General features: G+C 48.3%; 1 protein-coding gene across 1 annotated transcript in view; it reads right to left on the bottom strand.

The window, feature by feature from the left end:
• Positions 1-15,930, bottom strand: part of LOC115140368 (YLP motif-containing protein 1-like) — a 70,596-nt gene extending 54,666 nt beyond the window's left edge. Inside the window, exons 1-7 of the mRNA XM_065026164.1 lie at positions 15,089-15,930; positions 14,388-14,588; positions 12,588-12,779; positions 7,549-7,749; positions 4,785-5,332; positions 3,607-4,553; positions 1,860-3,528 (exon numbers count right to left, since the gene is read on the bottom strand). Of these exons, the coding sequence (XP_064882236.1) occupies positions 1,860-3,528; positions 3,607-4,553; positions 4,785-5,332; positions 7,549-7,749; positions 12,588-12,779; positions 14,388-14,588; positions 15,089-15,685 (4,355 nt within the window). The 5' untranslated portion in view covers positions 15,686-15,930. The remainder of the gene's footprint in view (positions 1-1,859; positions 3,529-3,606; positions 4,554-4,784; positions 5,333-7,548; positions 7,750-12,587; positions 12,780-14,387; positions 14,589-15,088) is intronic.
• Between the last annotated feature and the right edge of the window lie 794 nt (positions 15,931-16,724).

Genomic DNA, 16,724 nt, shown 5'->3' with positions numbered 1-16,724 from the left:
ATAAGTGGGTGAATTAGACATTTTTCCTGTCCTGCTAAGCCTGCAAAATGTAACGAGTTGGGAGACAGGGAAAATGTATGGAGTAATAAGTACATTATTTTCTTTAGGAATGTAGTGAAGTAAAAGTTTTCCAAAACATTATTAGTAAAGTACAGATACCCAAGAAAACTACTTAAGATGAACTTTCAAGTACTTTTACTTAAGTACTTTACACCAAATGGAAAACCTCCCTTTGCTATGAGAATTGAAATTGAGCTGGTGCATTACCGCTTCCACTTATCATCCCTGAGATGTTTGTACAACTTGATTGGTGTCCACCTGTGGTAAATTCAATTGGAGTGGACATGATTTGGAAAGGCACACACCTGTCTATATAAGGTCCCACAGTTGACAGTACATGTCAGAGCAAAAACAAAGCCATGATGTCGAAGGAATTGTCCGTAGAGCTCCGAGACAGGATTTTGTCGAGGCACAGATCTGGGGAAGGATACCAAAACATTTCTGCAGCATTGAAGGTCCCCAAGAACACAGTGGCTTCCATCATTCTTAAATGGAAGAAGTTTGGAACCACCAAGACTCTTCCTAGAGCTGGCCGACCGGCCAAACTGAGCAGAAGAGAAGGGAAGGGAGGAGGAGGTCCTTGGTCAGGGAGGTGACCAGGAAAACCTTCAAGAAGGACAACCATCTCTGCAGCACTCTACCAATCAGGCATTTATGGTAGAGTGGCAAGACAGGCATTTATGGTAGAGTGGCCAGACAGAAGCCACTCCTCAGCAAAAGGCCCATGACAGCCCGCTTGGAGTTTGCCAAAAGGCACCTAAAGGACTCACAGACCATGAGAAACAAGACTCTCTGGTCAGATGAAACCAAGATTGAACTCTTTGGCCTGAATGCCAAGCGTCACGTCTGGAGGAAACCTGGCACCATCCCTACAGTGAAGCATAGTGGTGGCAGTATTATGCTATTGGGATGTTTTTCAGCGGCAGGAACTGGGAGACTAGTCAGGATTGAGGGTAAGATGAACAGAGCAAAAGTAAAGAGATCATTGACGAAAACCTGCTCCAGAGAGCTCAGGACATCAGACTGGTGTGAAGGTTCACCTACCAACAGGACAACGACCCTAAGCACACAGCCAAGACAATGCAGGAGTGGCTTCAGGACAAGTCTCTGAGTGGCCCAGCCAGAGTCTGGACTTGAACCTGATCGAACATCTCTGGAGAGACCTGAAAATATCTGTGCAGCGACGCTCCCCATCCAACCTGACATAGTTTGAGAGGATCTGCAGGGAAGAATGGGAGAAACTCCCCAAATACAGGTGTGCCAAGCTTGTAGCGTCATACCCAAGAAAACTCAAGGCTGTAATTTCTGCCAAAGGTGCAACAACAAAGTACAGAGTAAAGGGTCTGAATAATTATTGTAAATGTGGTATTTCAGGAGATTTTTTTTATACATTTGCAAAAATATCTTAAATAGTTATTGCTTTGTCATTACGGGGTATTGTGTATAGATTGATGAGATTTCAAAAATATTTTTTTTCATCCATTTTAGATTAAGGCTGTAACGTAACAAAATGTGGGAAAAGTCAAGGGGTCTGAATACTATCCAAATGTAATGATATATAGTATGATATATAGTTTGATATATGTTGTGGTAATTAAAAAATGACAAGGTTTCACCAAGACAGTTTCTATCTTACATACATACACATCTCTTAGGGTTGGGGTCAATTCCATTTCAATTCCAAGCAATTACAAAAGTAAACCAAATTGCAATTCCACATTTTCCTCGTTGAAAAGCATTGAAGAGAATTGGAATGGTACTTCCCGAATTGAACCCAATCCTGATGTCTCTAAATTTACCTGATAAGCTTCAGCTCATGGGCAGCTTTCAGGATGATCTCATGTTGTCGTTGTGACAGAGCCAGTATGCCCGGTCCAGTTCCCTGTGAGGCTGGTTCCTGAGAACTGTCTGGTCCAGTAGTGGGAGGAGCAAGGGCCTGGGAAGGGGTGGGTGGAGGGATACCTAGATCTGATCTAGGTGGCTCGGCTCGTCCGTCGTAGTGGGGCCTATGCTCCTCAAAATCTGAGGGGTAGTTTCTCTCCGGAAGGGGCGGTCTTGATCTCTCCCACTCTGGAGGTGGCAAGTAGGGGGGTTCATTGTGCCTGTAAGGAGGGTCGTCTGGGTAGTCGCGACTTTGTAGCTTGCCTCCTCTTCCGTGCTCTTCTCCCTCGTAGGCGTATGGAGGACGGTCTCTGTCTCCCTCGTAGGCGTATGGAGGACGGTCTTGGTCCCTCTCATCAGTCCACTCGTCCTCTCTGAAGCGGTCTGGGGGAGGGTAGGGAGGATAGTCTCTCTCTGGTAGTGGTCCTCCTCTCTCCCTGTCCCACTCCCCACCACGAGGAGGCTCATGGGGATAATACTCCTCCTCGCGGTCGTAATCATGTGGCGGGCGCTTCGGCCAGTCACGCGGTGGTAGCGGTCTTCCATACCTGTCATCATCAGGACCACCAAACTCCTCCCCGTACCCGTCATGGGGGTACCCCTCCATCTCCTCGTGTGGCTGCTGCATCATGCCCCGGGCCCTGCCCATCGGGGCTCCCCGAGGGCCCATCGGACGCCTCCTCATCCCCCCTCGCTCCATCATCATCTCAAGGGGAGGCGGACCTCTTGGCCCGACTCTGCCGCGGTTGGGGGGTCGTCCTGGGCCCGGGGGCCATCCAAGGACCCTATCCGTGTCGTGATGTGGAGGATGATCACCAGGCCCCATCAGATCTCTGTCTATCATCTCTCTAGGTGGAGGAGGTCGCCCCCTCATGTCTCGCTCCATCATATCGTGGTGCATGGGCGGCCCTCTGGGGTTGTAGTCCCGATGCAGCGGGGGTCCCAGAGGGTCCATGTCATCGTGAGGCCCCATGGGGGATCCTAGAGGGTCATGGGTGTCCATGGCTCCGCGAGGAGGAGGAAGGGGGCGTCTGGGACCCCCCTGGTGCATGAAGCCGGGTCGGCCGCGTGGAGGTCGACTACGCCCAGGATGGAAGGGGGCTCGGGGGCCTCCTCTCATGCCATGAGGAGGGGGCCTCCGGTCCATCCAGTAGGGATCTCCTTCCTCTCCCCAGTACTCTGGAGGTGGGGGGTCTGCTTCCTCCCAGTGGTGCCCGTCTAGAGGCTCTCCTCTCCCCATAGGGGGACCTCCTCTCCCTGGGTCTTCGTAGTAGTCCTCTGGAGAGTAGTAGTGCTCTTCAGGGACCCACATCTCCTCTTCAGGCAGAGGAGGACCTCCAGGTTTCTCCAGTGAAGGGTCCTGCTGCCAGTCCTCCTCTGGTCCTCCGTGTTGTGATCTCATCTCTTCATGTGGAGGTCTGTAGTCGTAAGGAACCCCCTCCATGTCGTCCTCCGTCCTCCCACCTGCCAGGGGGACAGTGTTGGGACTGAAGTCTGGGATACCGGGCTGTTGTCCTCCACGTCCCCTCAGACCACCCCTTCCTCCTCGCCCCCTCATCCCTCCATCCAACTCCCCTCGTCCTCTACCTCCCCTCATCCCTCCAACAAACTCCCCCCGTCCTCTACCTCCCCTCATCCCTCCATCAAACTCCCCTCGTCCTCTACCCCCCCTCATCCCTCCATCCGCCTCCCCTCGTCCTCTACCTCCCCTCATCCCTCCATCCGCCTCCCCTCGTCCTCTACCTCCCCTCATCCCTCCATCCGCCTCCCCTCGTCCTCTACCTCCCCTCATCCCTCCATCCATCTCCCCTCGTCCTCTACCTCCCCTCATCCCTCCATCCGCCTCCCCTCTTCCTCGGACAGGCCCTAGCGGCTGGCCACGTCCAATGGGCCCTGGAGGACCAGGAGGTTGGTTGGTCATTGGGTCTGTCTTCGAAGGCTCCGGTCCGTGAGGCTTCGACCCCGGTGGTCCCTGAGGCCTGTTGTTGTTATTGACATTATTCTTCAATGGCCCATCCGGTCCACCTGGTTTGAAAGCGGTCTTAGCGGGGGAAGCGGTTTTCGGGGACACAGAGGTGTCGGTGGACACTTGGGGCTTGGTACCGGCAGGACCAGTAGGGCTCACCTTCTCCATGTTGACGGTGGATCCCTTACTAGCAGCAGCAGCAGCAGCGTCAGCTTCTGCCTTCGTCTGAGGGATGGGGTCATTTTGGACGAAGAAGCCATCCAGTGAGTCCACCATGTCCTCTGACATATCCTCCGGTTCTGCTCCTGGTTTCGCTGGCCCGGTAGGTTTATTACCAGGAGGCTTGGAGACCGCTGGCGTCTCAGTCTTACCCTGTGGTGGTTGTGTGTCTTTACTAGTGTCTGGTTTAGGCTGTGGGCCTATATGGGGAACTGGGGGACCAGGTGGTCTTTCAAAGCAGCCAGGGGGGTTTTGTCTCGGGGGGGGCTGGTCGAACCGGGACCCCTGCTGCCCAAAGCGAGGCCCTGGTCCTCTGGGGCCAGGCTGGTCAAACCTCTGGCGCTGCTCGTTGAACCTGGGGCCTGGTGGAGCATTAAACCTCTGCTGCTGGTCAAACAGCGGGCCGTTCCCTCTCGGACCATCAAACCTCGAAAAGAAAAATCACATGAATGTCTGTCAACAGCCTGTTTTTGGAAATTGCAACGTTTTTTTGTTTTTATAACTATTGTCCAAAGCCACAATTATTTTCATTTATTAATTTAACCTCCAGATTGTCATGTTCAGGTACAAACAACATCTCTCTGGTCAAGAGGTTAGCCCCCAAGTGAAACACAATCACACCGTTTCAATATCATTATGCCATGAGTACACAAGTTACCTTGGTCCTCTGGGGCTTTGGTAGTGTGGAGGCTGTCCTGGTGGTGGAACTGGTGATCTGGCCGCCCCTCTCCCTCCTGGGCCCGCCCCTCTCCCTCCTGGGCCCGCCCCTCTCCCTCCTGGGCCCGCCCCTCTCCCTGCTGGGCCCGCCCCTCTCCCTCCTGGGCCCGCCCCTCTCCCTGGAGGTCCAGACAGGTTGTACTGCTCTGCCTGAGGCCCTTGGTGTGGTTCTCCTGTGGGGGTTCCCATGCGTTGGGCGTTTGAGGGGCCTTGCTGCCCTGGTCGAGGGCCCTGCAACATGGATCCAGAGGTGGACGATGGCTGGCTACCTGGCTGGGATGGCACGGACGGGCTCACCATGTGACCTTGTTGAATCTGCGAGTCCGGTCCAGATTGTGTGTACTGACCATATTGGTTGTACTGGTCCCCGTACCCTCCAGTACCATACCGGTCACTACTACCATATTGATCAGCTCTGTACTGTCCACCACCATCGCTGCCGACGCCTCCGTACTGTTGCTGCGTGGCTCGCAGGGTGGTGACCCTCTCCTGCAACGAATCAATCAAATATATGACGACCCCTTTTTCCACATCAGCAGCGCCTTTACATGAAGCTGCCCAGGGGGGGTTTACTCAGTAACGTAAAACACTTCGGGAACTCTGCAGATAGAAACGCAACGACTACAGCTGAATCTAGTCCCTCATTGTATGCGACAGACGATCATATCTAAAAAAAAATTAATAAATTAAAAAGTCCTGTAACATTACATCCTACTGAATAGACCCCAGAGGGGAGGGTCCCTCCTCTTCAGGTTGTACTGTACCTGTAGGTGTGCTGAGGTGGAGGTTGTCTGGTTGTACCTGTAGGTGTGCTGAGGTGGAGTTTGTCGGGTTGTACTGTACCTGTAGGTGTGCTGAGGTGGAGTTTGTCTGGTTGTACCTGTAGGTGTGCTGAGGTGGAGTTTGTCTGGTTGTACCTGTAGGTGTGCTGAGGTGGAGTTTGTCTGGTTGTACCTGTAGGTGTGCTGAGGTGGAGTTTGTCTGGTTGTACCTGTAGGTGTGCTGAGGTGGAGTTTGTCTGGTTGTACCTGTAGGTGTGCTGAGGTGGAGTTTGTCGGGTTGTACTGTACCTGTAGGTGTGCTGAGGTGGAGTTTGTCTGGTTGTACCTGTGTGCTGAGGTGGAGTTTGTCTGGGTGTGCTGAGGTGGAGTTTGTCTGGTTGTACCTGTAGGTGTGCTGAGGTGGAGTTTGTCTGGTTGTACCTGTAGGTGTGCTGAGGTGGAGTTTGTCTGGTTGTACCTGTAGGTGTGCTGAGGTGGAGTTTGTCTGGTTGTACCTGTAGGTGTGCTGAGGTGGAGTTTGTCTGGTTGTACCTGTAGGTGTGCTGAGGTGGAGTTTGTCTGGTTGTACCTGTAGGTGTGCTGAGGTGGAGTTTGTCGGGTTGTACTGTACCTGTAGGTGTGCTGAGGTGGAGTTTGTCTGGTTGTACCTGTAGGTGTGCTGAGGTGGAGTTTGTCTGGTTGTACCTGTAGGTGTGCTGAGGTGGAGTTTGTCTGGTTGTACCTGTAGGTGTGCTGAGGTGGAGTTTGTCTGGTTGTACCTGTAGGTGTGCTGAGGTGGAGTTTGTCTGGTTGTACCTGTAGGTGTGCTGAGGTGGAGTTTGTCTGGTTGTACCTGTAGGTGTGCTGAGGTGGAGTTTGTCTGGTTGTACCTGTAGGTGTGCTGAGGTGGAGTTTGTCTGGTTGTACCTGTAGGTGTGCTGAGGTGGAGTTTGTCTGGTTGTACCTGTAGGTGTGCTGAGGTGGAGTTTGTCTGGTTGTACCTGTAGGTGTGCTGAGGTGGAGTTTGTCTGGTTGTACCTGTAGGTGTGCTGAGGTGGAGTTTGTCGGGTTGTACCTGTAGGTGTGCTGAGGTGGAGTTTGTCTGGTTGTACCTGTAGGTGTGCTGAGGTGGAGTTTGTCGGGTTGTACCTGTAGGTGTGCTGAGGTGGAGTTTGTCTGGTTGTACCTGTAGGTGTGCTGAGGTGGAGCTGAGGTGGAGTTTGTCTGGTTGTACCTGTAGGTGTGCTGAGGTGGAGTTTGTCTGGTTGTACCTGTAGGTGTGCTGAGGTGAGTTTGTCTGGTTGTACCTGTAGGTGTGCTGAGGTGGAGTTTGTCTGGTTGTACCTGTAGGTGTGCTGAGGTGGAGTTTGTCTGGTTGTACCTGTAGGTGTGCTGGGTGTGCTGAGTGTGCTGAGTTTGTCTGGTTGTACCTGTAGGTGTGCTGAGGTGGAGTTTGTCTGGTTGTACCTGTAGTTGAGGTGTTGTCGGGTTGTACCTGTAGGTGTGCTGAGGTGGAGTTTGTCTGGTTGTACCTGTAGGTGTGCTGAGGTGGAGTTTGTCTGGTTGTACCTGTAGGTGTGCTGAGGTGGAGTTTGTCTGGTTGTACCTGTAGGTGTGCTGAGGTGGAGTTTGTCTGGTTGTACCTGTAGGTGTGCTGAGGTGGAGTTTGTCTGGTTGTACCTGTAGGTGTGCTGAGGTGGAGTTTGTCTGGTTGTACCTGTAGGTGTGCTGAGGTGGAGTTTGTCTGGTTGTACCTGTAGGTGTGCTGAGGTGGAGTTTGTCTGGTTGTACCTGTAGGTGTGCTGAGGTGGAGTTTGTCTGGTTGTACCTGTAGGTGTGCTGAGGTGGAGTTTGTCTGGTTGTACTGTACCTGTAGGTGTGCTGAGGTGGAGTCTGTCTGGTTGTACCTGTAGGTGTGCTGAGATGGAGTTTGTCTGGTTGTACCTGTAGGTGTGCTGAGGTGGAGTTCATCTGTTCCTGCCACTGTTTCCACTGTAACTCGTAGTCCTGTAGCTGGTCTTTATGTGGGTAGGACTGGAACTGCTCTTGCCATTGGCTGAAGGTGCGGCCCCAGTCTCCAAACACCGGGCCAAACTGCTGCTGCTGCTTCTCATAGTGACTCAGCTGCATGGCCATAGACATCGTCTACACAGGCGGGAACAAGAAAAACTGGAATTGGACAAAAATACATGTTTAAAAAAAGTGGAAATTGAAGCTGCGTGTCCATGGCATCGTCTACGGAGGAGGACATTGAGGAGAATAGAACAGGCTTCGTTTTTCAAAACGAAACTACAAAATGCCCTGACAGCAAAGAGACAACACACACTTTGACAGGAGCAAAGAGTGTGCTTTCTATGCTCACTCCAAAATGTTATTTTATTTTATCAATGCAAGACGCTGTGCAAATAAAGTCGACTGCTATTAGCATCACACTAGCATCACACTAGCTGAACAGACCACAACCTTGTATAAAGCTGTTAGATTCAGTAGTAGTCCTAGGTCCAGTAAGACCTAGTTAGTCCTAGTTAGACCTAGTTCGTCATATTTAGTCCTAGTTAGACAGTGTCCTAGTTAGACATAGTTAGACAGTGTCCTAGTTAGACAGTGTCCTAGTTAGACATAGTTAGACAGTGTCCTAGTTAGACAGTGTCCTAGTTAGACATAGTTAGACAGTGTCCTAGTTAGACAGTGTCCTAGTTAGACAGTGTCCTAGTTAGACAGTGTCCTAGTTAGACAGTTAGACAGTGTCCTAGTTAGACAGTGTCCTAGTTAGACAGTTAGACAGTGTCCTAGTTAGACAGTGTCCTAGTTAGACATAGTTAGACAGTGTCCTAGTTAGACAGTGTCCTAGTTAGACAGTGTCCTAGTTAGACATAGTTAGACAGTGTCCTAGTTAGACAGTGTCCTAGTTAGACAGTGTCCTAGTTAGACATAGTTAGACAGTGTCCTAGTTAGACAGTGTCCTAGTTAGACATAGTTAGACAGTGTCCTAGTTAGACATAGTCCTAGTTAGACAGTGTCCTAGTTAGACAGTGTCCTAGTTAGACAGTGTCCTAGTTAGACAGTGTCCTAGTTAGACAGTGTCCTAGTTAGACAGTGTCCTAGTTAGACAGTGTCCTAGTTAGACATAGTTAGACAGTGTCCTAGTTAGACATAATTAGACAGTGTCCTAGTTAGACAGTGTCATAGTTAGACAGTGTCATAGTTAGACAGTGTCATAGTTAGACAGTGTCATAGTTAGACAGTGTCATAGTTAGACAGTGTCATAGTTAGACAGTGTCCTAGTTAGACAGTGTCCTAGTTAGACATAATTAGACAGTGTCCTAGTTAGACAGTGTCCTAGTTAGACATAATTAGACAGTGTCATAGTTAGACAGTGTCATAGTTAGACATAGTCCTAGTTAGACATAGTCCTAGTTGGACAGTGTCCTAGTTAGACAGTGTCCTAGTTAGACATAATTAGACAGTGTCATAGTTAGACAGTGTCCTAGTTAGACATAATTAGACAGTGTCATAGTTAGACAGTGTCCTAGTTAGACAGTGTCCTAGTTAGACAGTGTCCTAGTTAGACAGTGTCCTAGTTAGACAGTGTCATAGGCCTAGTTAGACATAGTCCTAGTTAGACATAGTTAGACAGTGTCATAGTTAGACAGTGTCCTAGTTAGACATAATTAGACAGTGTCATAGTTAGACAGTGTCCTAGTTAGACAGTGTCCTAGTTAGACAGTGTCCTAGTTAGACAGTGTCCTAGTTAGACAGTGTCATAGGCCTAGTTAGACATAGTCCTAGTTAGACATAGTTAGACAGTGTCCTAGTTAGACAGTTAGACAGTGTCCTAGTTAGACAGTGTCCTAGTTAGACAGTGTCATAGGCCTAGTTAGACATAGTCCTAGTTAGACAGTGTCCTAGTTAGACAGTGTCCTAGTTAGACAGTGTCCTAGTTAGACAGTTAGACAGTGTCCTAGTTAGACAGTGTCCTAGTTAGACAGTGTCCTAGTTAGACAGTGTCCTAGTTAGACATAGTTAGACAGTGTCCTAGTTAGACAGTTAGACAGTGTCCTAGTTAGTTAGACAGTGTCCTAGTTAGACAGTGTCCTAGTTAGACAGTGTCCTAGGCCTAGTTAGACATAGTCCTAGTTAGACATAGTCCTAGTTAGACATAGTCCTAGTTAGACATAGTTAGACAGTGTCCTAGTTAGACATAGTTAGACATAGTTAGACAGTGTCCTAGTTAGACAATGTCCTAGTTAGACAGTGTCCTAGTTAGACAGTGTCCTAGTTAGACATAGTTAGACAGTGTCCTAGTTAGACATAGTTAGACAGTGTCCTAGTTAGACATAGTTAGACAGTGTCCTAGTTAGACTGTCCTAGTTAGACAGTGTCCTAGTTAGACAGTGTCCTAGTTAGACAGTGTCCTAGTTAGACATAGTTAGACAGTGTCCTAGTTGGACAGTTAGACAGTGTCCTAGTTAGACAGTGTCCTAGTTAGACAGTGTCCTAGTTAGACAGTGTCCTAGTTAGACAGTGTCCTAGTTAGACATAGTTAGACAGTGTCCTAGTTAGACAGTGTCCTAGTTAGACATAGTTAGACAGTGTCCTAGTTAGACAGTGTCCTAGTTAGACATAGTTAGACAGTGTCCTAGTTAGACAGTGTCCTAGTTAGACATAGTTAGACAGTGTCCTAGTTAGACAGTGTCCTAGTTAGACAGTGTCCTAGTTAGACAGTGTCATAGTTAGACAGTGTCATAGTTAGACAGTGTCCTAGTTAGACAGTTAGACAGTGTCCTAGTTAGACAGTGTCCTAGTTAGACATAGTTAGACAGTGTCCTAGTTAGACATAGTTAGACAGTGTCCTAGTTAGACATAGTTAGACAGTGTCCTAGTTAGACATAGTTAGACAGTGTCCTAGTTAGACAGTGTCCTAGTTAGACAGTGTCCTAGTTAGACAGTGTTAGACAGTGTCCTAGTTAGACAGTGTCCTAGTTAGACATAGTTAGACAGTGTCCTAGTTAGACAGTGTCCTAGTTAGACAGTGTCCTAGTTAGACAGTGTCCTAGTTAGACAGTTAGACAGTGTCCTAGTTAGACAGTGTCCTAGTTAGACAGTTAGACAGTGTCCTAGTTAGACAGTGTCCTAGTTAGACAGTGTCCTAGTTAGACAGTTAGACAGTGTCCTAGTTAGACAGTGTCCTAGTTAGACAGTGTCCTAGTTAGACAGTGTCCTAGTTAGACAGTTAGACAGTGTCCTAGTTAGACAGTGTCCTAGTTAGACAGTGTCCTAGTTAGACAGTGCCCTAGTTAGACAGTGCCCTAGTTAGACAGTGTCCTAGTTAGACAGTGTTCTAGTTAGACAGTGTCCTAGTTAGACAGTGTCCTAGTTAGACATAGTTAGACAGTGTCCTAGTTAGACAGTGTCCTAGTTAGACAGTGTCCTAGTTAGACAGTGTCCTAGTTAGACAGTGTCCTAGTTAGACAGTGTCCTAGTTAGACAGTGTCCTAGTTAGACAGTGTCCTAGTTAGACAGTGTCCTAGTTAGACAGTGTCCTAGTTAGACAGTGTCCTAGTTAGACAGTGTCCTAGTTAGACAGTGTCCTAGTTAGACAGTGTCCTAGTTAGACAGTGTCCTAGTTAGACAGTGTCCTAGTTAGACAGTGTCCTAGTTAGACAGTGTCCTAGTTAGACAGTGTCCTAGTTAGACAGTGTCCTAGTTAGACAGTGTCCTAGTTAGACAGTGTCCTAGTTAGACAGTGTCCTAGTTAGACAGTGTCCTAGTTAGACAGTGTCCTAGTTAGACAGTGTCCTAGTTAGACAGTGTCCTAGTTAGACAGTGTCCTAGTTAGACATAGTTAGACAGTGTCCTAGTTAGACAGTGTCCTAGTTAGACAGTGTCCTAGTTAGACAGTGTCCTAGTTAGACAGTGTCCTAGTTAGACATGTCCTAGTTAGACAGGTCCTAGTTAGACAGTGTCCTAGTTAGACATAGTTAGACAGTGTCCTAGTTAGACATAGTTAGACAGTGTCCTAGTTAGACAGTGTCCTAGTTAGACAGTGTCCTAGTTAGACATAGTTAGACAGTGTCCTAGTTAGACAGTGTCCTAGTTAGACAGTGTTCTAGTTAGACAGTGTCCTAGTTAGACAGTGTCCTAGTTAGACATGTCCTAGTTAGACAGGTCCTAGTTAGACAGTGTCCTAGTTAGACATAGTTAGACAGTGTCCTAGTTAGACAGTGTCCTAGTTAGACAGTGTCCTAGTTAGACAGTGTCCTAGTTAGACATAGTTAGACAGTGTCCTAGTTAGACAGTGTCCTAGTTAGACAGTGTCCTAGTTAGACAGTGTCCTAGTTAGACAGTGTCCTAGTTAGACAGTGTCCTAGTTAGACAGTGTCCTAGTTAGACATAGTTAGACAGTGTCCTAGTTAGACATAGTTAGACAGTGTCCTAGTTAGACAGTGTCCTAGTTAGACAGTGTCCTAGTTAGACAGTGTCCTAGTTAGACAGTGTCCTAGTTAGACATAGTTAGACAGTGTCCTAGTTAGACAGTGTCCTAGTTAGACATGTCCTAGTTAGACAGTGTCCTAGTTAGACAGTGTCCTAGTTAGACAGTGTCCTAGTTAGACAGTGTCCTAGTTAGACAGTGTCATAGTTAGACATAGTTAGACAGTGTCCTAGTTAGACAGTGTCCTAGTTAGACAGTGTCCTAGTTAGACAGTGTCCTAGTTAGACAGTGTCATAGTTAGACATAGTTAGACAGTGTCCTAGTTAGACAGTGTCCTAGTTAGACAGTGTCCTAGTTAGACAGTGTCCTAGTTAGACATAGTTAGACAGTGTCCTAGTTAGACAGTGTCCTAGTTAGACAGTGTCCTAGTTAGACATAGTTAGACAGTGTCCTAGTTAGACAGTGTCCTAGTTAGACAGTGTCCTAGTTAGACAGTGTCCTAGTTAGAAAGGATGGAAATAATATTGTGTCAGTGTAGATCCTTACTTACCTCTAGCTGTGCAGGTTGTTGGATACACTGCTGGTACTGGTTGAGGATGACCTGTAGCTGAGCATGGTGCCGCATCAGGGCTTGGTACTGGTAGCCCGCTCTCTGCTGCTGGGCCTGCTGCCACTGGGCCGCTGCACTCTGAAGCTGCTTCAGCCGGGCCACCTCTGCTGGGTCCTGGGCTGGGGGTGCAGGCTGCAGGTGGAGAGGAGTGTACCTTGTAGTAAAGTTAACCCAAACTAACTAAGTAAGGAAGCCTTGGAGGAGTTAAGGGCTCCACAAAGTCTACGCAAACAGAGCAACGGATCATCATAATACGATCCGTTCTAAATATTCATCTGCACAAAAGTACGTAGAACTACGCAGAGAGCGACGAAGATGAAGCTTCGACGCTACGTTTACGTAGAGTCCTTCAGCCTTGTCCACGCTACGTTTACGTAGAGTCCTTCAGCCTTGTCCACGCTACGTTTACGTAGAGTCCTTCAGCCTTGTCCACGCTACGTTTACGTAGAGTCCTTCAGCCTTGTCCACGCCACGTTTACGTAGAGTCCTTCAGCCTTGTCCACGCTACGTTACGTAGAGTCCTTCAGCCTTGTCCACGCTACGTTTACGTAGAGTCCTTCAGCCTTGTCCACGCTACGTTTACGTAGAGTCCTTCAGCCTTGTCCACGCTACGTTTACGTAGAGTCCTTCAGCCTTGTCCACGCTACGTTTACGTAGAGTCCTTCAGCCTTGTCCACGCTACGTTTACGTAGAGTCCTTCAGCCTTGTCCCACGCTACAGACGTACGTAGAGTCCTTCAGCCTTGTCCACGCTACGTTTACGTAGAGTCCTTCAGCCTTGTCCACGCTACGTTTACGTAGAGTCCTTCAGCCTTGTCCACGCTACGTTTACGTAGAGTCCTTCAGCCTTGTCCACGCTACGTTTACGTAGAGTCCTTCAGCCTTGTCCACGCTACGTTTACGTAGAGTCCTTCAGCCTTGTCCACGCTACGTTTACGAAGAGTCCTTCAGCCTTGTCCACGCTACGCCACGTAGAGTCCTTCAGCCTTGTCCACGCTACGTTTACGTAGAGTCCTTCAGCCTTGTCCACGCTACGTTTACGAAGAGTCCTTCAGCCTTGTCCACGCTACGTTTACGTAGAGTCCTTCAGCCTTGTCCACGCTACGTTTACGTAGAGTCCTTCAGCCTTGTCCACGCTACGTTTACGTAGAGTCCTTCAGCCTTGTCCACGCTACGTTTACGTAGAGTCCTTCAGCCTTGTCCACGCTACGTTTACGTAGAGTCCTTCAGCCTTGTCCACGCTACGTTTACGAAGAGTCCTTCAGCCTTGTCCACGCTACGTTTACGTAGAGTCCTTCAGCCTTGTCCACGCTACGTTTACGTAGAGTCCTTCAGCCTTGTCCACGCTACCAGAACGACACACAGGGACGAGAGCCTTTCTCTTTGTTTCTGTAGCGTGAGGAAGCTTAAATAACATTCCCGTTCAATTATTTGTATTTTTTCCCTCCTGTGACATTGGTAAACCGATACGTGAATACCTACCATATCACTGAATCGTTACCACACAGTCCGATTACATTCTGAAGATATTGAATTTCAAAACATATCAGACTCTCGGGAGACGATTGTCCGCAGTATCCCTTTCATACACAGAGAAAAATCCCACTAATTCATGTTGTTGTGTTTTTTTTTTTTTACAGGTAACACATCATCTGTTATAAATGGGATATGTCTCACAGACCAATATATTTACGCACAATTCGAATCTCAGACATGTGAAACGGTCAGGTTTCTCCTTTACCGTTTTGTCCTCCGGTGGAGGTGGTGGCGGGGGCTCCTCTTTGGGTGGGGGTGGTGGAGGGGCGTTCTTAGGGGGTTCCGATGGAGGGGGAGGCGCGGCTGCCGAGTGGGGCCGGGGCGTTGGGCCATCACCCTGACCCTGTTTGGCCTTCAGCCTCTGCAGATTCTGGAGATGCTGCTTGTACCAATACTGCTGCTGCTCCTGGACGACAACAACAAACATCATATCAACATGACAATATTAGACACGCTGGTTAGGATGTGCAGCCCCCTTTCCCTTCCTGCTTGTTGTAAATATCATGGAATAAAAATAGCTACTACTGTGTTATAGTTAAAACCCTGCTCTGAGATATGATTGGGGGAATGATAAGTAGGCTTATCTCATGCAAGAAGATGGGTGATGAGAAGATCACAATACATTTAGAAACTAACAACACTACTAGCATGGTCCCAGATCTGTTTTGCAGACTCCTACGGTCATTGATAAATCATAGGAGCTTGCTATATACAACATAAACAAATCTGGGGTCAGGCTATGACAATAGCACGCAGAAACAACGACTTCTCGATGCAATGTGAGTAAATTACAAATCATATAAGTTACATTCTCGTCATTCCTGAGATGAAGTACGGGTACGTTTGCATGCCGTCGTGGAAAGGAGATCTACTGCAGCAATGTGAAATACACATTCAAGATATTACCTGCAGCGACATTGACGTAAAATCGGGCTTTTCCTCCTCCGAACCAGAGGAATGTGCCTGGTCTTTCGAGGCCAAAGATTCTTTCTTGTTTACCTCTTTAGTCGCTGGAGTACCATTGTTCTGAGTGGGTACCGGAAGGGTCGAATCTGGTGGGGGAGGCTGGGCCTCCTTGGACTGCGGGGACTGTGGCGGTAGCGGCGGCTGCTGTGGTCCGGGCGGACCGGCTTGCATGGTCTGATGGTCATCTTGATAAGGGGAAGGGGCACCGGCCCCCGTTGAACCATACCCATATCCCGAACTGCCTTGCCACGATTCGGCCGCAGTACCACCGCCGCCATAGGGGTTTGCATCTACGTTCCTGTCGTGGTGCAGCACGGATTGGAGCTGTTTTTGGTGGAGCTGTTGCAGCTGCTGCATCTGCTGGAGATGCTGCTCCCGCAGGCTGTTGAAAGTGGAACCGGGTGCCGCTGCGGGCGTAGCGGCTCCATAACTCCCGAATCCACCTGCGAAGCCTTCGCCTTGAGGAGACGGTGCGCCGAAGTTCTGCTGCGAAGGTGGTTGATGGCCACCGCCGTAGTTAGTACCCCAAGGATACATGCTTGGAAACAGCGGGCTTGTGTGGGCCTTTGTGCTCACATAAAACCGGCGCAGTGAAAAATACAAGGTAATGCGACGCTACCCTCGATAAAGAGGTACGTTTTCACGCGCGTTACAAACCGTAAACAAACGCTGATTATTGATCGCGTTTGTTGTATCAGTAAACGTTAACAAATTAAAGAAAATGCGTTGTTCGCCTTGGTTTTCGGGTTCCGTATCCTTTAGCTAAAAAGCTAACTAGCTGGTTGTGGAGGGAGACGTGGGAAACGTACACGCCGATTGGTTGGTATGACGGATGTACGTCATGAAAACATCATTTCCGGATCATCCAAATTGTTGTTATTTTTCCATTCCACAAGAGGGTGACATTTCTACATAAACACACAGACCTCATATGCCACAATCAGATTTCAGTAGTCCAAAACAACATGACGAGAAAATGTTGTTTTTTTGGAACCAATCAGATAGATTATTGGGTCAAACAGTAAATTATTGGGTCAAAACAAAATAGTTTGGATCAGATAATTGCGCTTTGAAGGTCTGAGAGATGGCTTACAAAAAAACCTGTGTGTGTGTGCAGCCTTTGTTGAATACCTTTAAAATAGGTATATTTCTAATGATCTCCATCACAAAAGTCTGAACCACTAACAAAATGTAGGAGTGTTGGGATGGTTTGGAAATCATTTTGGTTCCCCTTGAGCCTTTGAAGTTCAGCTAAAAGGTATTGAAGGAGAGAGGACACATGCTGTGGTCAAACGCCAACGACTTTATCCTGCCCTTCAGGGCCTCTCGACTCCCTACCCTTCACACAGTGTTACTGTTTTGTCTTCAGTTAGATCCCCAGTAAATCTGTATTAAGTTTAAACCAGAACCACTTAAAAATAATCGTTAAAGCGGATTAATCAACCCCCGCCCCGTTTAATGTCTCCTGTTAATGAGTTTGTCAGCAGTGTTTTAATATCTCCTAATGACCTCATATTTCATGATGACATTAAAGGGGTGTTAAACAGAGAATAAATGGCACCCTATTCCCTATATA

Source organism: Oncorhynchus nerka, linkage group LG13, assembly GCF_034236695.1.
Source record: "Oncorhynchus nerka isolate Pitt River linkage group LG13, Oner_Uvic_2.0, whole genome shotgun sequence".
Classification (NCBI taxonomy): Eukaryota; Metazoa; Chordata; class Actinopteri; order Salmoniformes; family Salmonidae; genus Oncorhynchus; species Oncorhynchus nerka.
Note: the sequence above shows the minus strand (reverse complement) of the source record. Positions and strands in the feature narration are given on the sequence as shown.